Source organism: Notamacropus eugenii, chromosome 6 (genome assembly GCF_028372415.1).
Source record: "Notamacropus eugenii isolate mMacEug1 chromosome 6, mMacEug1.pri_v2, whole genome shotgun sequence".
NCBI lineage: Eukaryota > Metazoa > Chordata > Mammalia > Diprotodontia > Macropodidae > Notamacropus > Notamacropus eugenii.
The window spans coordinates 121252907-121272218 of NC_092877.1; the positions used below are offsets into that span (position 1 = coordinate 121252907).

At 39.1% G+C, this 19312-nt stretch overlaps 1 protein-coding gene across 1 annotated transcript in view; it reads right to left on the bottom strand.

The window, feature by feature from the left end:
- LOC140511741 (transmembrane protease serine 11E-like) overlaps positions 1-19312 on the bottom strand; it is a 68671-nt gene that overhangs the window by 26193 nt on the left and 23166 nt on the right. Inside the window, exon 2 of the mRNA XM_072620915.1 lies at positions 9794-9918. Coding sequence (XP_072477016.1) covers positions 9794-9918 — 125 coding nt within the window. The remainder of the gene's footprint in view (positions 1-9793; positions 9919-19312) is intronic.

Genomic DNA, 19312 nt, shown 5'->3' on the forward strand with positions numbered 1-19312 from the left:
TGGCATACAAGGTTTATATAGAAAGTCATATGGCTGATCTTTTAATAACTAGACTGGAAGTATCCATTGACCTGATCTAGCTAGAGCAGAGCTAAGAAAACAGAGTTTAAAAAGACCTCTGAACACCCAAAATAGGAATCATACAATCTATCTACTACAATTCTTGCACTTTTCAGAGATCCCTTGAAGCCCTCACTTAACATGTTTACTCTCACAAAATTCTACTGAGCTGGTTTCCAAGCCTATACACTGAAGGACATTGAAGGGGTTGCATATGGCAAGCACATTGACAGCACAAAAAAAATGACACCTAAAAGTACAGAAGACACAGTATTCAAAAAAAGACACAAAAACTCAAACATCGCAGCCACCAAGAACATTGAGTGTAACCCCAAGTAGTCATAATCATCTCAACAGGGCACCATAGTACAATTAATATTGATGAAAATGAACTTAAGTTATCAAGGAGTAAACTGTAATATATATTTTAAGACAGCATAACATGATACATTTTAGAAAGATTTCCATGTAAAATTGCTATTATTATTATAGTTTTCTGATCAAAGAAATGCACTTTCATTTAACCTGGAAAGCTCAGTTATTAAGAATGAATCATTCTTCCAAAGCTGCTGGCAGAACAGATTTTATTCTGTCCAATAGTAATATCACCTTAAAGATGCTCATAAAACTAAGGATGTACTTGTTCAAAGATGTGACCACTGCCCAGCACATTTTTTGAGAATTTCCCTACTATAACTGCCTTCAAAGCCTAAGTGATATTATTTTTTTTTATATTTTATTTTTTTTATTTAGCTTTTAACATTCATTTTCACAAAATTTTGGGTTACAAATTTTTCCCCTTTTCTCCCCTCCCCCCCCAAACGCCAAGCATTCTAATTGCCCCTATGACCAATCTGCTCTCTCTTCTATCATCCCTCTCTGCCCTTGTCTCCGACTTCTCTTTTGTCCTGTAGGGCCAGATAGCTTTCTATACCCCTTTACCTGTATTTCTTATTTCCTAGTGGTAAGAACATTACAGTTGATCCTAACACTTTGAGTTCCAACTTCTTTACCTCCCTCCCTCTCCACCCCTTCCCTTTGGAAGGCAAGCAATTCAATATAGGCCAAATCTGTGTAGTTTTGCAAATGACTTCCATAATAGTTGTGTTGTATAGGACTAACTATATTTCCCTCCATCCTATCCTGTCCCCCATTACTTCTATTCTCTTTTGATCCTATCCCTCCCCATGAGTGTTGACCTCAAATTGCACTCTCCTCCCCATGCCCTCCCTTCTATCATCCCCCCCCCACTCTGCTTATCCCCTTATCCTCCACTTTCCTGTGTTGTAAGATAGGTTTTCATACCAAAATGAGTAGGCATTTTATTCTTTCCTTTAGTGGAATGTGATGAGAGTAGACTTTATGTTTTTCTCTCACCTCCCCTCTTTATCCCTCCACTAATGAGTCTTTTGCTTGCCTCTTTTATGAGAGATAATTTGCCCCATTCAATTCTCCCTTTCTCCTCCCAATATCTTTCTCTCTCACTGCTTGATTTCATTTTTTTTTAAGATATGATCCCATCCTCTTCAATTCACTCTGTGCACTCTATCTCTATGTGTGTGTGCGTGTGTGCATGTGTGTGTGTGTAATCCCACCCAGTACCCAGATACTGAAATGTTTCAAGAGTTACAAATATTGTCTTTCCATGTAGGAATGTAAACAGTTCAACTTTAGTAAGTCCCTTATGACTTCTCTTTGCTGTTCACCTTTTCATGGTTCTCTTCATTCTTGTGTTTGGAAGTCAAATTTTCTTTTCAGCTCTGGTCTTTTCATCAAGAATGCTTGAAAATCCTCTATTTCATTGAAAGACCAATTTTTCCCCTGAAGTATTATACTCAGTTTTGCTGGGTAGGTGATTCTTGGTTTTAGTCCTAGTTCCTTTGACTTCTGGAATATCCTATTCCATGCCCTTCGATCCCTTAATGTAGAAGCTGCTAGATCTTGTGTTATCCTGATTGTATTTCCACAATACTTGAATTGTTTCTTTCTAGCTGCTTGCAATATTTTCTCTTTCACCTGGGAGTTCTGGAATTTGGCCACAATGTTCCTAGGAGTTTCTCTTTTTGGATCTCTTTCAGGGGGTGTTCTGTGGATTCCTTGAATATTTATTTTGCCCTCTGGTTCTAGAATCTCAGGGCAGTTTTTCTTGATAATTTCATGAAAGATGATGTCTAGGCTCTTTTTCTGATCATGGCTTTCAGGTAGGCCCATAATTTTTAAATTGTCTCTCCTGGCTCTATTTTCCAGGTCAGTTGTTTTTCCAATGAGATATTTCACATTATCTTCCATTTTTTCATTCTTTTGGTTTTGTTTTGTGATTTCTTGGTTTCTCATAAAGTCATTAGCCTCCATCTGTGCCATTCTAATTTTGAAAGAACTATTTTCTTCAGTGAGCTTTTGAATCTCCTTTTCCATTTGGCTAATTCTGCTTTTGAAAGCATTCTTCTCCTCATTGGCTTTTTGAACCTCTTTTGCCAATTGAGTTAGGCTAGTTTTCAAGGTGTTATTTTCTTCAACATTTTTTTGGGTCTCCTTTAGCAGGGAGCTGATTTGCTGTTCATGCGTTGACTTCATGTCTCTCATTTCTCTTCCCAGCTTTTCCTCCACCTCTCTAACTTGATTTTCAAAATTCTTTTTGAGCTCTTCCATGGCCTGTGCCCATTGAGTGGGCTGGGACACAGAAGCCTTGATTTCTGTGTCTTTGCCTGATGGTAAGCATTGTTCTTCCTCATCAGAAAGGAAGGGAGGAAATGCCTGTTCACCAAGAAAGTAACCTTCTATAGTCTTATTTCTTTTCCCTTTTCTGGGCATTTTCCCAGCCAGTGACTTGACCTCTGAATATTTTCCTCACACCCACCTCACCTCCTGATCCTCCCAGCCAGTGTTTGGGGTCTGAGATTCAAATGCTGCTTCCAGCCTCAGGGCTTTGGGCGGGGGCAGGGCTGCTATTCAGTGTGAGATTAAATTCAGATGCTCAGGTGAGGGCAGGGCTGCCTCTCAGGGAGTTTATGCACAGACCTTCAACAATGGATCCAGGCTCCTGCCTGCTTGGAGAGCCCTGGTCTGCCGCTGCCCCTCAGCTTCTGTCTCCCGAGGGGGCCCGAGCCATGGGGGCACCCCACTCCCCCCTCGACCCGCCAAAGGGACTCTCTCACAGACCCCCGTCACCTGTGGGTGGAGGTACTTGTGCGGCCGCTGGAGATCCCGTCCCTGAAGCCCGCTCCGATCTGTTCCTCTCGGTGCCGCGGCCACGGCAGGGCTGTACTCAGCTCCCAGTCCCGGCGCCCAGTCCGCAGCACGAAGGACCTTTTACGAGAGGTTTGCAGGTCTCTCCGGAACAGAAATCTCCCTCGCTCCAATGTTCTGTGGCCTCTGGGTGCAGAATTCGCCGTGAGTTACTTCTTTGTAGTTGTTCTATGGGTTGTGGGTTCGGAGCTATGTGTATGTGCGTCTTTCTACTACGCCATCTTGGCTCCGCCCTAAGTGATATTATTTTGAGTATCTTGAGTGAAATAAATCTTTCTCTTCAGGAGTAGACTTACGAGAGACTAGATCTGTTATTTCATTGGTAAAGGGAAATCTTGCCGAGAACTTTCCCTCTATCATACTATATAAGTACCTGCTCTGCAAATTACAGTCTTACAGAATTACCTGAGTTGTTGTTTATCCTTCATTCTTGAAGAGGACCATGACATCAGGGGGTGATGCCATGACATGCAAGTGAATTGGATTTAGGTGAAGGAGGGCTGTGCGAAGTTACCAGACTCATTCTCTTCTCCAGAGCCATCTGGTTCCAGTAGCAAGATATAGAACAAGAAGACTGGAAATGGTCCTGGATGCAGTGGGAGAATTTGGCCTTTTTAATCTATGCTCTTTAATAAGTCTCAGTTAGAGAGAAGTAGTGCCCATTCAGTGATTAAGGCTAGTTAAGAAATGCAGCAGAGAATGGCCTCTTTTACTTAGTCCAAAAAAAAAAAAAAAATTCTATCTGGGAGGGTTTCTGGTCAAAAGAGAAACAATTGCTATTTAGACTCTCTCAGCCAATTAGGACCTGAGGCACTGAGACCTTAAGTTACTAACCCAGCACCGCTGGGCATGAGAGAGGAGACTTGACTGAAGATGCCAGGTCTATTTGCTATACAACACGGCCTCTTCTAATGCCTTAGTTGCTTAAAGTAGAAAGTTTTGTTTCTATTCAGGGTCAAATGCAAAGTGATGGGATTTATTTATATTTATCAATTGATAAATAAACATTTATTAAGTTCTTACTACATTCCAGGCACATTGTTAAGTGCCAGGAATACAAAAAGAGACAAAAGAGAGTCCCTGCTCTCAAGGACCTTAAGGTCTTATTAGGGGAGTAGGGGGGATAAACAACATGCAAAGAAATATACGAGAAATAAGGTATGTATCTATCCATATATATATATGCCTAATAGGAAATAATTAGCAGAGGAAAGGCACTGAAAATAAGATTAGTCTGAAAAGCTGGGATTTATTTGGGACTTAAAGGAAGTCAGAGAGGTAAGTAGTTGGAGAAGAGGGAGAGCATTCCAGGCGTGGGGGATACCCTTCCCTGTTTATCCAACTAGAAAAAGTTTAGAAGGGCAAATGGTGGCTGTTTCTTTAGTTTGTCTCAGTACCAAGCCAACTGGGGTTCCTAACTCTGTATTTCAAAATAAATGATATTTTTGTTAGAAAACAGCAACAAACAAACCAATATTTTAAATGCAGACAGAGCTTTCTGAATTTTCCATCTAAGAAAAATTGTGGATCATAACTATAATTTTTTTAAGGTCCCAAATTTTCTTCTTCAACCCTGACTATTTGAATATACAATTGTGTAAAAATGGTAATTGTCCCAGTCTAATGGAAATATGCATATATACAATACACATATGAATAATTCAACCATTTTATGGGATTTATTTGGACTTATCAGGACCTAGCTGTAAATGTTGTTAATTTGTTAATTTAAAAAAAAACGAGTAAACCTAGAGGGAAAATAAAATTTTGCTTCTAAATCATAATTTTCATTCAGATATATGGCATTATGATTTTAAAACTTTAGTCATTGTTCTTTGATAAGTCTTTCTTCTAAAAAATTTTGGAGTTTTCCCCCCAGTGTGGGTTAAAATTTTTACCCTTTACTCTCCATTATAGAATATATATTTGCTCTCTACATTATCTTATTTAAGTTTCATTTTCTCTTTTCACCGCTGAAAGAAAAGTGAATCCATTGTCATTCCAGACTTCTAAAACCCAGAAAGAAAATTACAGATTAGACCCAGTGATCTCCACTTAGCCTTGGAAAGGGATTAGGGAAATTGGTGAGCAGGAAAATGGGCCCAGTCAGGGTTACCTACACCTGAATTGCAGTATTTCCAATTAAATGACTTAAAGTATTAACAGAAATGGATTGCTAAATGTTACATCATCAGGTGGATAGGTAGTGTTTCTTCATAAGGGCTAATTTGTAAAAATCGTTTAGTTAGTCATTTTTCTAAATAATACATTTCCTTACCCCATGAATAATCATTCATTGTTCTCCAGCACAAGATACTTCTTTAAACAACCCCCAAACATGCAGACATCATTTTTATGAAACATGTATACATGCCTTCTTTCCCCATTTCCCTTGGCTCAGCCACTCAAATGAAAGCTGGAGAATTGTCATTGACAACCATTCCACCATACTGTTAAGTGTATTGACTACTCTATTGACGATGTTCATGTTGCTACAGGACATTTGACTCATTGAGGTGACAGAAATAGCCACACCAAGAAACCAGGCATGTATATGTTATGCCAGAATTTCATACAGTCACAAAGCCAGAGTATGAAAGACAAACTGTCACACTTACACGCCTGCATGCCTCTCCTCTCCCCCTAGTACTAAATACCTCACCAAACATGCCCCATTTATCTGAAATAGATTAGCTCCTGCCATAGCTGAAAACAGTAGGTTCCCTTATTGGTTAAAGACAAAAGCAGATTCTCCTCCATCAAGCAAAGGAGGCTTAGGTATGTCTCTTGCTGTCGGGTATTTTGTTTCTGTTTGTGTCTTGGTTTCCTAAGCATCTGCTGCTAAAGGGCTGAGCCTGAGTCTGTCCTCTGTTTATCTCCTGAAACACAGAAGACAGATTACATGTGCGACACAATTATCAAATCATAACAACCATTGTTTATTCAGGTGTATAGTAGGATGTTGTTCACTTTTGTTGAGGGAAATACTTCAGTGGAAGTTCCCTGCTGCACCTGAATCATGTGAGAAGTAAAATACTACCTACATTGGAGAGCAAGAAATGGATTGGCTATTTCTTGGATGACTTTGGGTCAGATTTAGAATTTTTAATTTATTTGGGAGGCAAAATGATCTGGGGCTTGGATTTGGAAGAGATAGATGATAGTTCTATCTCAAGTATACAAATGCATAGACACACAGGCTCCAGATCATGTTCTCAGTTTGAATCTCACAGGTGCCAAGCATAAATCTACAGCTGGAAGAGATTTTGAACACTGTTTGACAATATTGACAAGTGTAGGCCATTTAAAAACCAAGCATATTAATAAAAATTTATTATAAAAAAATAAAGAGAACCTAAGCATTCTTCTGCCCAGGTCTCAGCTGTCAAAAAGCCAAAGCAGAGAATTTTGAGACCGCTATCTGGGTAGATACAACAATAACTAACATTTTTATAGTGCTTAACTATGTGCCAAACACTGTGCTAAGTGCTTTACAAATATTCTCATACCAACCCATGAGGTAGGTACTATTATTATCCCCATTTTATAAATAAGAAACTTAGGTAAACAGAGTGGCTTTCTTGAGGTCACACAGTTAGCAAGCTTCTGAGGTTAGATTTGAACTTAGGTCTTCCTGGTTCCAGGCTAGTGACTCTCAACCACTTTGTTGTTACACACGCACATACGCACACACACATACACACACACACACACACACACACACACACACAAAATAATAAAATCCTGGGTTCAGTTGGGATTTTGCTTGAATTCCCCAGAAAATAGTATAAATATTAAACCTCTCTTTAAAAAGTAGGGATCAAAATCATTCAGAACCCTGTCTGATGACAGAGCTATATGACCTTAAGCAAATCACTATTTGACAAACATGTAACCCCTGCTTTCGTTGTTATTCAATCATTCCAGACTCTTCATGACCCCATTTGGGATTTTCCTGGCAAAGATACTAGAGAGATTTGCTATTTCCTTCTCATTTTATAGATGAGGAAACTGAGGCAAACAGGGTTAAGTGACTTGTCCAGGGTCATACAGCTAATGTCAGAGGCTGGATTTAAACTCAGGTCTTCCTGACTCCAGACACCATGCTCCATCCATTGAGTCATTTATCTGCGCCATCCTCTACTTTAGCTGAGAACAACAGGTTGCAAAGGACCTTTCTTTTCTTGACAAGGAATCAGTTTCTCCACATCTAACCGTGTTTCCTCACAACATGGTGGCCCATGCCTCCTCCTTACTTTCATAAACAAGGATTCATTATTTCCTAAAAGAGACAAAGCTGTGGCCTTAGAAGTATGACCTCTGCCACCCTAACTGCAGCTTTATGGTCATCTGAGGGCATAAAAAGTCTCATCCAGGTGGGATACGGGCTTTTTCAAGTTGGTCCATTTCTGAAGCCCACAAAAGTCACGGTTACCCTGTTGATCAAATTCATTTCCGCATGGAGAAAAAGGAGACCATATACAGTGAAGCTTGGACCACTGTATCCTTCTTGCATATCTTTGCTGACATGCAAAGTAAACCTCCTTTTGTTTAACTGTTCAATCACTTGTGAGTGCCTTAATCCATTCCAATATGAATCTAAACTAAGAGAATGCTAGCATTAGGATTGCCTCTAACACCAACAAAGGGAACCCATTAAAATCTAACCAATTTGATTGCATATTGAAGGATGAGAGAAGAAAAATCTTGTCACAGATCTTGCTACCAAACCACTTGCTTCAGGAGAACAATTCTCCTTTCCATTAGTTGAAATAAAGCACAGCCTTGTTGTCTTCTTCTATGAAATGAAGTGAGGAAGGTGGAGTGCTCATTAGATGAGATGTAAGATCCTATCCAGTCCTAACCTTCTATATATCTATTAATTTCAGAATTTATGTGTGTGTTTTCATCCTTTGTTGCTGAAGGAAGCCATGCCATCAGAGAAATGATGACATGACTTGCACTTGACTGTTTTTTGAGTGAGGGAGGGCTGTGCAGGTCACCAGCCTCACTTCTCCTCCAGAGCCACCTGAATCCAGTGACCAGATATTCATCGGGATGACTGGAGATGACCCAGGATGAGGCAATTGGGGTTAAGTGACTTGCCCAAGGTCACACAGCTAGTGAGCGTCAAAAAGTGTCTGAGAGGAGATTTGAACCTCCTGACTCCTGCACGGGTGCTCTATCCACTGCACCACCTAGCTGCCCCCAATTTCAGAAGTTATTCTACCTCAAAAGAACATATCTGAAGGACCATTCAGGACTATCCTAACATCATGGGAACCTTTGATTCTTTTTTCTGTGATGTGCCTGACCATAATATAGTCAGTCTCTTCAGAAATGCCTTTCATAATTCATTTCATCCTCTTTAAGTGAGGATATAGTGGTGTATAGGACACCAGAGTGCCTATAATGAATAGCAATGGAAAAATCACTTGGAAAAAGGCCAATATAAACACCACTACAGAAACAGAATACAGCCTACTCTGAAACTTTATTTAGCTCCTGGGGTCTTCTCATGCTGGAATATTGCTCAGCCATGATGGCCCCCTTTTCATTTTGATGAGTTCCTCCAAGAGTCTCCAATTAGAAGAAGATCCTAGGTTATGTCCATTTTTCATTTCTCTCTTGGCTCTGCTGCTTCTGACTTATACAACATTTAACACTCATGAGCACCTCCTGTCTGCATTTTTCATTCCCTTTTGTGCATACTCCTACCCATTAGAATGTAAGTTCCCCGACATTAGGGACAGCCTTTGTGCTTATTTTTGTATCCCCATTGCATAGCACTGTGTGTAGCACATGACAGAGGCTGAATAAATGCTTATCACCTACTTGACTACTCCTCTATAATGTCTGGGGTGTCATTAAATTCTTTAATGTCATCATTTTAAATAGATTGGGGTTTTTTAAGTGTCAAGTTTTCCTACACTTTTAGAGGGTTCAGGGCATTAGACTTCAGATTCTGTTATGTTTTACTCTTCCAATTTAAATCTTACTTTTGGGGGATTTGGGAGAAGGGATATCTAGATGTGAGTTTATTGGTATTGAAAACCCTCAGTGGGGGAACTCCCTTTATCAAGGCAGGTTATCAATTCTTTAAATGTGTTTAGTCTTCAAAAAAAGTTATAAAACTTCTGAGAAGTTATGCATGGCCACATAATTTTAAGTGACTCATGTAGTGATACCATCAGTGGGCATCAGAGTCCTTCCTGAGTCTAAGGCCAATTCCACTATGCCACATTGCCTCTCAGGTCTTAATTGATGTCTGTTACGACAAAAACTGGAAGACATGAGCTACTAGGGTCTTTAGTAGACTTCCCAAAATGAAGTACTGATCTATAATCAATGCATGAAGTAATGAAAATTCAAGGAAGGTTTATTCATAAACAGCTTGAATTATAGATCTGAAAGAGCAAATATAAAACAAATAAAAATCTGAAATTTGTCTAGAAGACTTGGGGGAAAAAACCTAATTGATACTTACTATATCTCACATAATGAACAATGAGTCCAATGCACACGGCCAGAACAATCAAGGATATAAAGGTGATTAAGCCAATAACCCATGGCTCTAAACAGCTTTTTTTTCTAACAGGTACAAGAGCAGGTCTGAAAAAGAGGAGGAAATATATCACGTTACAAGGTGTGATAAATCCTAAATCTAAGTAAATCCGATTATTTCAATGGAATGAAATGCTGCCCTATAGGACATTTCTTCACTCAACAGATGGGTATTCACAGAATAACAAGTTCTGAGTTGGAAGGAAGCCATATAATCTAACCCATCCTAAATATTAATCTCCTCTTCAGCATACCTGATAAGAAGCCAAGCAGGCTTTTCTGACAGATTTCTACTTCCCAAGGCATCCCATTCCGCTTCTGGAGAGCTCTAGTTGTTAGGAAGTATTTCCTGACATCAAGCTTAAATTTGCTTCTTTGAAATTTCCACAAATTGCTCTTACTTCTATGGTCTGGGGCCAAGCTGAATTATAATTATTATAACTTTGAATGTGAATGGGATGAACTCACCCAAAAAATGGAAACAGATAACAGAATGGAGTAAGAATCAGAATCCAATAATATGCTGTTCACAAGAAACACATTTAAAAAGTAGAGATATACACAGAGTTAAAATAGAGAGCTGGAGTAGAATGCATTATGCTTCAACTGATGCATGAAGAAAGGCTGGAATAGCAATTATGATCTCACATAGAGTTATAGCTAATATAGATTAAATTAAAAGAAATAAATAGGATCACTACATAGACAATGAAGTAATATCAATACAGAACCTATAGGAACAAGCCTAATTTTCCTTCCAGATGCAAGTCCTACAAATACTTGAAGATAACTCTCCTATTCCTCTAAGTCGTCTCTTATACAAGCAAACAAACCATTCCCAGCTGCTGATCCTCATTTGTGTGGCCTCAGGATCTTTCCTCTACCTTACTGCTCTCCAGCTTAAAAATGTCCTCTTGAAAAATTGGTATTCATAAGTGAAAATAATAACCCTATTGTGGCTGGACAAAGTCAGAGCATGGTAAGACTGCCACCTCTCTGGTCCTTGACATATTCTGTTAATGAACCCTAAGGTTACATTTTCTTTCTTGGATGCCATATTACACTATAGCTTACTAAATTCTCTAGATCTTTTTCAGATGACTTGCTGTGTAGTCATGCCTCTACCATCCAGCATATGTACAACTGATATTTTAACTCCTAGTGTGGCTAGTACCTTTCCTCTGTTGATTATTTCTGATTAATATCTTGTTTGTATATAGATATTTGCATGTTATCTCCCTCATTACATTGTGCATTCAACAGCAGAGATTGTCTTTAGCTTTTCTTTGTATCCCCAGCACTTATCTCAGTCCCTGGTATATAATAGGTACTAAATAAATGTTGGTTGGCTGAGTGACTAATTGATTTGCACCTATAAAATTTCATCTTTTCAATTTAATTCAGTATTCTAATTTGTTTTTCCCCCTTTATTTCTAACTCTTGTCACCCAGTGTGTTAGTCATCCCTACCAACTTTGAACTGCCTATGACTATAAAGCATGTGGTCTGTTCCTTTATCCAAGTCTTTGATAAAACAGCAGAGGATCAAGCCCAAATCCCTAGAGAACTCCACTAAAAACCTCCTCCTAAGTTAACATAAAACCATAAATGTCTCCCAGATCCAAGTCAATCTAATAGAATTCTCATCTAGCTCATATTTCTCCATCTTTTCTACAAGAATAGTGTGTGGGTTTGTCAAATGTCTTGCTTACATCTAAATATTTATCCAGTATATCCACAAACTATTAGCCATTTTTCTTCAGTCTTTTATGATCCAAAGACTATTGTCCTTGGCTGAGAAAAGAGCAGCAAAAGAGGTGAGCATCTGCCTTGTGCCCATTTTTGATATTTTCTTTGATTCCACTCTTTCTCCTAAAATAATAAGGCTGGAGACCAAAAGACTTTTCTCATAGCTGAGTTTAGTTTTGCTCACTAGCCTCAGCTCATTCTGAGTTTTAACATTATTAACCTACTCTTACAGAATCATCTTATTCTATCAGTGCCTACTAAGGGCAGGACACCATATTGGGGACAGGGGAGAGTCCAAAGCTAACGGCATGGTCTCTACCCTCTAGAAACACCTTTATTCAGAAAGTGTCAGGGATTTCTCTTTACCTACCAAGGAATGCTCAAATTATCCTTTGACAAACACCCAAGGCTCTCCTAAATCTGGTGTCACCCCAATTCTCTAGAATTATCTCCCACTATTCCCCTTCACAAACTTATACTCATTCAACCAAACACAGAGAAATTACTCTTCCCAAGCAAGGCTTTTTGTTCATTTTTGGTTTTTTTGTTTTTGTTTTTGTTTTCCATCTTTGTATATTTCTTCACACTCTTTCCAACTTCTGGAATTCTTCTCCCCATTCAATATATTATAAACTCTTTGAGGATAGAGACCATGTCTTTCTCTCTTTTGTAACCCTAATGGTACCTTGTATAGAGGATTTAGTTCACAAAGTAAACACTGAAATATTTGAGCAGATGCTAAGAAACCTGCTCACCCTCTAAGGCTTTACTCATATGCCACCTTTTCCATGAAGCCTTCCTTAAGTCTCAGCAGGGGCTCTTTATTTCCAACCTTCAGTGATTTCTCCCTCTTCTGAAGTTCGTAGCTCATGTTTGTGCCTCTTATATGCCTGTGGCATTGTATTTAGCTATTTTTATTTCCATGATTCATCTATGTCCCTCATTAATCAATCAACAAGCACTTATTAAGCACTTACTAACACTGTCAAGGTATCTTGCCAGATATGACGTACAAAGAAAAAAAGTGAATCAAGCCCTGTGTTATATGGGAATTTTTTAATTGCTTCTAATGTTTGGCACTAATGGCCATTCCTCCCACAAATTTTGGTTAATATTGACCTCATCTGACCAAAACTTGTCCCCAGGGATGTGAAAATTTATGTGAGAGCCTTAAACATTGCTTAGTTAAGAAACCAGAAGAAGAATTTCTACTATCTCTGACTCCTTGGTGACATGTAAATAAATCCTCCTCAGTCTATTTGTGAATCCTCTAAGTATAGTTTAATCTACAGCCTGGCTAAGTTAACCTATAGAGTTTGACAAAGAAGCTTGTTTTCTTAAGGGATGTATGAGACTATGTCTTTGTTTAACTTAGTTTATCCAACTTTTATGACACTGAAGGAAGTATGGGGTTTACTTTTAACTTCTTTAAAGTTAAACTTTGACTTCTTTGGCCTAAGAGGAGTATTGGTCATTACAATATGTAAATAAACCATTTTTTCTGTCACTCTGACATAATTTTGCCTATAAGAAACCTTTTTAGAATCCTCATGATTGTTCCATCTGTGCTTGAGCATAATAATATGAAACCTATGTTTTTAATCTCCATAATTTTTGCACTGTGGTAAACATATGTTTGGCAGCAGTTACCCACCATGCTAAACTTGATGTTTCTCCCATTAACACCTGCTCTCAAAGAGTTTATAATCTAATGCATGATTCTTGTTAGTTTGTAAGATCCTTAAGAGCAAAAAACCTGATCCAATCCACCTTTGTGTCCATGCTTGTCAAGTAAGTATGTTGAGCTGCAACTACAAAGGAACAGCTTGAACCAAACAAATGGCAAACAGGTTTTCTTTCTGTATGAGCACTCCCCTTCCTATCACTTTTAAAATCAAAGCACTAAGTGTGGAGAATCAGTATCAGACCAAGGTTCATAAATACTGTTTCCTTTCTCCCAGCAGAATGTTAGATTGCAGGAGGCCGGAATATCTGAGTTCCAGTCTTGTTGCTGCCGTTGGCTAGCTGTTCAGATTTTCCTCTGGGTCTTTTCCTCTTGCACAAAGCTGGCTGTATCCCTCCTAACACTCTCAAGCAGCTTAATAAATGGGAAAAACCTAGATTTGGAGGTCCAGGGTTCAAATCTCATCTCTGCCATTTGCTACCTATATGATCTTATGCAAATCATTTTATCTCCCTGGACCTCAGTTTCCTCATCTATAAAACGAGGATTGGAATAGACGTTTCTAGGTGTACCCTCTTCAGTCTACTATTTTCCCCGCTCCAAGCTCAATCTGCTGGAGCAAAGGAAGAGGTGATTCAGAGTGCTGTTTTGTTTGAAAGTGCTGCTGCTCACCCTCTGTTTTTAAAGACCAGTGAGATCAGGAGTGATGCCTTGACTTGGATTTAAGTAAGACAGACTTGCCCACATCAGTCAACCTCACTGTCTCTTCAAGTCTTCAAAGTCCAGTGGCGAGACAAAAGTCAGGATGACTGACCATGGCCAGGGATGCACTGGATGACCTTGGTGTCTTCCATGTTTTACTAAGTTCTTAGCACTCCACAGCACTTGCTTCAGACACCTCCATGGCTGTTGGAACAACTTGTTCTCATCCACTCATTCTGCAGGGAGAAGCCTTCATATGCTTGAGGGATAGGCTTCCCCCTAACTAACCAACAGGGTTTAAAGCCTAGAGGCTACCCTTAACCTGGTTTAGCACATCTGCTAGGAAGGTTTATTGGGTGTGGTCACTGTGCATGCCACAGCTTCTTGGAGCCACGGGTGAGAGTTGGGCAACCAATAGACACCAAAGGTGGATGAGCAGCCCAGAAAAGTGCTGAGCAAGCCCTCATACCAGAGGAGCTAGACCTTCATAAACACCCCAAACATACACTGTTTGAATGTATGCATCAGCTCAATACCTTGCACAGGTGCTGAATAAGTTCTGTTGTCCTTATGCTTCTGAAATGCAAAATGTACTTTTCTCTTGGCAGACTCTTCCTGCTCAAAGATCACCATCTGAGGGCATTTCAGGCACTGACAGAGCAGGTAGGAGGACTCATTGCTGTCTCGAATTAGGAAAAGTGGAATAAGGAAATGATGACATCAAATTGGGGACGTGAGAGATGGGTTTCACCATTTCCCGGTTCAGTCTTGTCTGTGATCAGTGGAATGGGGTGGGAAGCTCCAAGCTCTGTTTGTTTTCTCGACCTCAGTCTGGCACCTGATGCCTCTCCTTTTGGATCATAGCCAGAAAAACTGTCCCCTATATTGAAGTCAGGCTCTCTCTTTGTCTCTCTCTCTGTCTCTGTCTCTGTCTCTCTCTCTCTCTCTCTGTTTCTGTCTGTCTCTCTCTCTCTCTCTCTGTTTCTGTCTCTCTCTGTCTCTCTGTCTCTGTCTCTCTGTCTGTCTGTCTCTCTCTCTCTCCCTCTTTCTTTCTCCAACCCCCTCAAAGAATAATTTATGGACATCCTCAGCACCTGATTAGATCAGGAAAATAAGTAGAAGACAGTGTACCCCATTACAGAGTAATCCAGTTTTATTGGGAATCATTTTATTTCATCTTTCTTATTTCTCTATGAGAGGCAGAATCATATTGTGCACTGGAGATAAGATTTCATTGTTCATATCCTAATTCCATTATTTGTCACTATTGTAAATATAGACAAGTCAACCTAATCTCTCTGAGAGTAAGTGGGAGGATAAGAAGTCCCCTCTTCACTTCTTTCCTGAGAAGATCATCAAATAGCTACTGTAAAGTATAAACATTCTTTTAAAATTCCCAGATGAACCTGACTAGAAGGTGATGTTAGATGTGCAGCTGTGTACCTGAAGTTCAGCTCCAGCTGCCTTGGCTGTTTTAGCCATTGACCTGTGCCTGATGAAGAGCTGGGAGGTGTGGTAGAGGGTAAAGAGAGCCAGCAGGAAGCAACTGAAATAAGTATAACAGAATCATGGAAGCAGGGGATTTGTGTCTCCTCTAATCTTTTATTCTAATTCTTTTATCCTGTCATTTAACCACTGTCTCCTTATTGTCCTCATGGCACATTGAAATATGTACACACAATACCATATGACCTCCTTAACCAGCAAGGTGACATAGTAAATTAAATACTGAACTTGGAATCAAAAAGACCTGAGTTCAAATCTTCTTTCAACCACTTATTTTGCTGATTAACCTTGGGCAAGACACTATTTCTGTCTATAAAATAAGAATAATACTAGCACCTACCTTAAAGGATCAGTGAGATACACTGTGTAAAACACTTTGCAGGGCTATAAAAATGCTAATGGTTGTTATTAAGAACAAGGACTGTTTTTGCCTTTCTTTGTATCCCTAGTAATTAGTGCAGTATCTGTCATATCATACCACTTAATAATTAAATTCTCATTCACTGACTGGCTGACTGTACAAAATGGAGAGGAGTCCAGAATCCTCCCAACCAGACAGGATATGGAAAGGATAAATGCAAAAACACATGAGCACTTTGAGAAGGGGGAAGTGGGAGAGGGGAACGGAGGGAAGGACGCGCTGTGTAAATAGTATGTGTTGTGATTCTCATTCTCATTATTCTTATTATTATTCAAGATAATGGTAATGATGATTGCTTCCGGAGTTCTTTATTGTTTTTAACCTTCATTCTTTGTTTCGCAGTCTGCTTAATACTGCTTGACAGGCTGATCCACCCAGACCTTTAATTACTTCCACATATTGCTGTTCTCCTTCACTGCTTACCTCAACTTGAAATGGTTTCTAATTGGGCCTCACAATGCCAACATTTTTCTAGTCCACTTCAAGATCTTCTAGGTCTGCCTCAGTTTACCTCTAACAAGCAGCCCCAGGTAAGGGCAGGGATTGTGTCATTTTCATAGATGTATGCCCAGTGCCTGGCAATGAGCCCAGAACCAGTCTCTTCTTCTATAAAATGGGCAGGTAGGTGGTGTGTCAGATAGCTTGGAGTCAGGAAAACCAGAGTTCAAATCTGATCTCAAACACTAGTTGTGTGGGCCAGTCACTTAACCTTTTTTTTTTGTCTTAGTTTCCTCAGCTGTAAAATGGGGTAAATACTTGTCAAGTCCTTACCTGACAATGTTGTCATAGAGCTCAAATGAACTAACGCATGTAAAACATGTTACAAATGTGATATCACCATATAAATGTAGATTACCATCAGTATTTGCATTTCCAGCCTCATCACATAGTCTGTCAACAAACATTTATTAAGGACTTTGTGCCTGGCATTGTGCAAAATGCTGGGGATACAAAGAAAGAGAAGGGGAGTCATTATACAAACACTATGTATATACAAGATAGGCACAGTATAAATGGAAGGTAATCTCAGAGGGGAGGCACTGTGGGTAAAGAGGATGAGGAAGGCTTGACCAAGGAAGTTGGAGGCTGGGTTGGGGGGAGAGAGCACAACAAATGCAAATGCAGAGTCAGGAGATGGAATATGATGTGTGAGGAAATGCAAGTAGCCCCATGTAGCTGGATCAGAGAATGGTGGAGGGAGGTAAAGGGAGAAAAGACTGGAAAGGGATCAAGGGAACAGGTTATGAAGGATTTTAGATGCTAAACAGAAGATTATATCGTCTTTGTGGATAGCTATCCATAGAGGCTGGAAGACCTGGAATGTCACTTTACAAGTCTCATTACCCCCAGGAAACTCTCTGAGTCTAGGGTTTTTAATCGTTTTGTGTGTGTCACAGACTCCTTTTGCAGTCTGATGAAATCTATTAGATTCCTTCTCAGGATGATATTTTAATTGTATAAAGTACATGAGCCTATAGAGGAAACCAACTATATTTTAATATAGTTATAAATTTTTTTTAATTCATAAAGCCCAGATTAAGAACCCTTGTTTATGGCCATAAGTTACAAAGCATCAAAACATAGGTCCATTTAAATATGTGTATGGATAACTGATTTCTGTGTGCATGTGTGTATACATATATGTATATACATACATATACACACATATATGCACACATGTGTATACATGTAGATATATTTTAAGTTATATGTGTGTACACACATATATATATACATATACACACATATAGTTATACATATAGATAAATAGTAAATTATGTGAGTGTGTGTCCCTCACTATCCCCATCATTCTTTCACTTGCTAAATCTTATGGCAGTCCAATATCTCTCACATCCATCCCCTTCTCTCTCTCCATAGAACAGCCACCCTAGACCAGGCCCTCATCACCTCTTTTCTGAATGCTGCAATAGTCTCCTAAGGGGTTGCCTTACATTTAATCCCTACTTTCTCCAATCCATCCTCCACACAGCTAGTAAATTGATAATCCTCCCTCACAGGTTTGACCATAGCACTCCTCTGCTCAAGAAGCTTCAAGAAGGTTTCCATGGCCTTTAGAATAAAGTATAAACTCTTCTGTTAAGTATTTAAGGTCAATTACAATTCATATCCAGTACACCTTTCCAGGTCCATTACATACTACTCCCCTACATGCACTCTATGTTCCAGCTAAACAGATTATTTGCTTTTCCTATACATAATATTCCATCTCCCACTTCCACAACTTTTCATAATCTGTCCCTGCTACTTGGAATGCTCTCCCTCCTCATCTCTGTCTCTTAGAATGCTTAGTTCTCTTGAAGGTTCAGCTTAAGTGCTGCATCTTTCAAAAGTCCTTTACTCTGATGGAACCATGCTGGAGAACAATTTGGAAGTATGCCCAAAGGGTTATAAAACTGTACATACCCTGGGAGTCAGCAATACCACTCTTGGGGTCTGTATCCCAAAGAGATCATAAAAAAGGGTGAAGACACACAATTACAATGATATTTATAGCAGCTCTTTTTGTGGTGGCAAAGAACTGCAAATATAGGGGATGCCCATCAACTGCAGAATGGATGAACAAGTTGCGGTATATGAATGTAATGGAATAATATTGTGCTATGAGAAATGATGAGCAGGAAAATTTCAGAAAAACCTGGAAAGACTTACATGAACTGATGCTAAGTGAAGTGAGCAGAAACAGGAGAGCAGTAATACTATATGCAATGATTCACTTTGGTAGGCTTAGCTCTTCCCAGCAATACAATGATCTAAGACAATTACATAAGAATCATGATGGAAAATGCCATCCACATCTGGAGAAAGAATTATGAAATCTGAATGCACATCGAAGCAGACTATTTTCTCTTTCTTGGTGGGGGGGGAGGTTTCTTTCTCTTGTGTTTTTCCCTTTTTTTCTAATTCTTTCACATAACTAATGTGAAAATATGTTTAATATTGTACATGTATAGCCTATATGAGATTGCTTACTGTCCTGAGGAGGGGAGAGGGAGAAAAAATTTGGAACTCAAATCTTATAAAAGTGAATGCTGAAAGCAATCTTTACATACAATTGTAAAATAAAATAAAATACTATTAAGTGGTGGAGGAAGTTCTTTACTGATTGTCTTAGTTATGGGGTCTCAAATTGTGAGTATATTTATTTTGTGCATATATTATATTTATTTAATCTGTATTCATATTGGCCTTCCCCAGTAGAATGTAAACCTCTTAAGGACTAAGTTATCTTACTTTTGTATTTAGTTCCCCAATGCCTAGCACATAGTAGGTATTTAATAAATACTTGTTGATTCATTAATTTCATTAGACATAATTTCTGCCCAAATGGGTTTCTGATATAACTAAGAAAAAAGAAAGGAA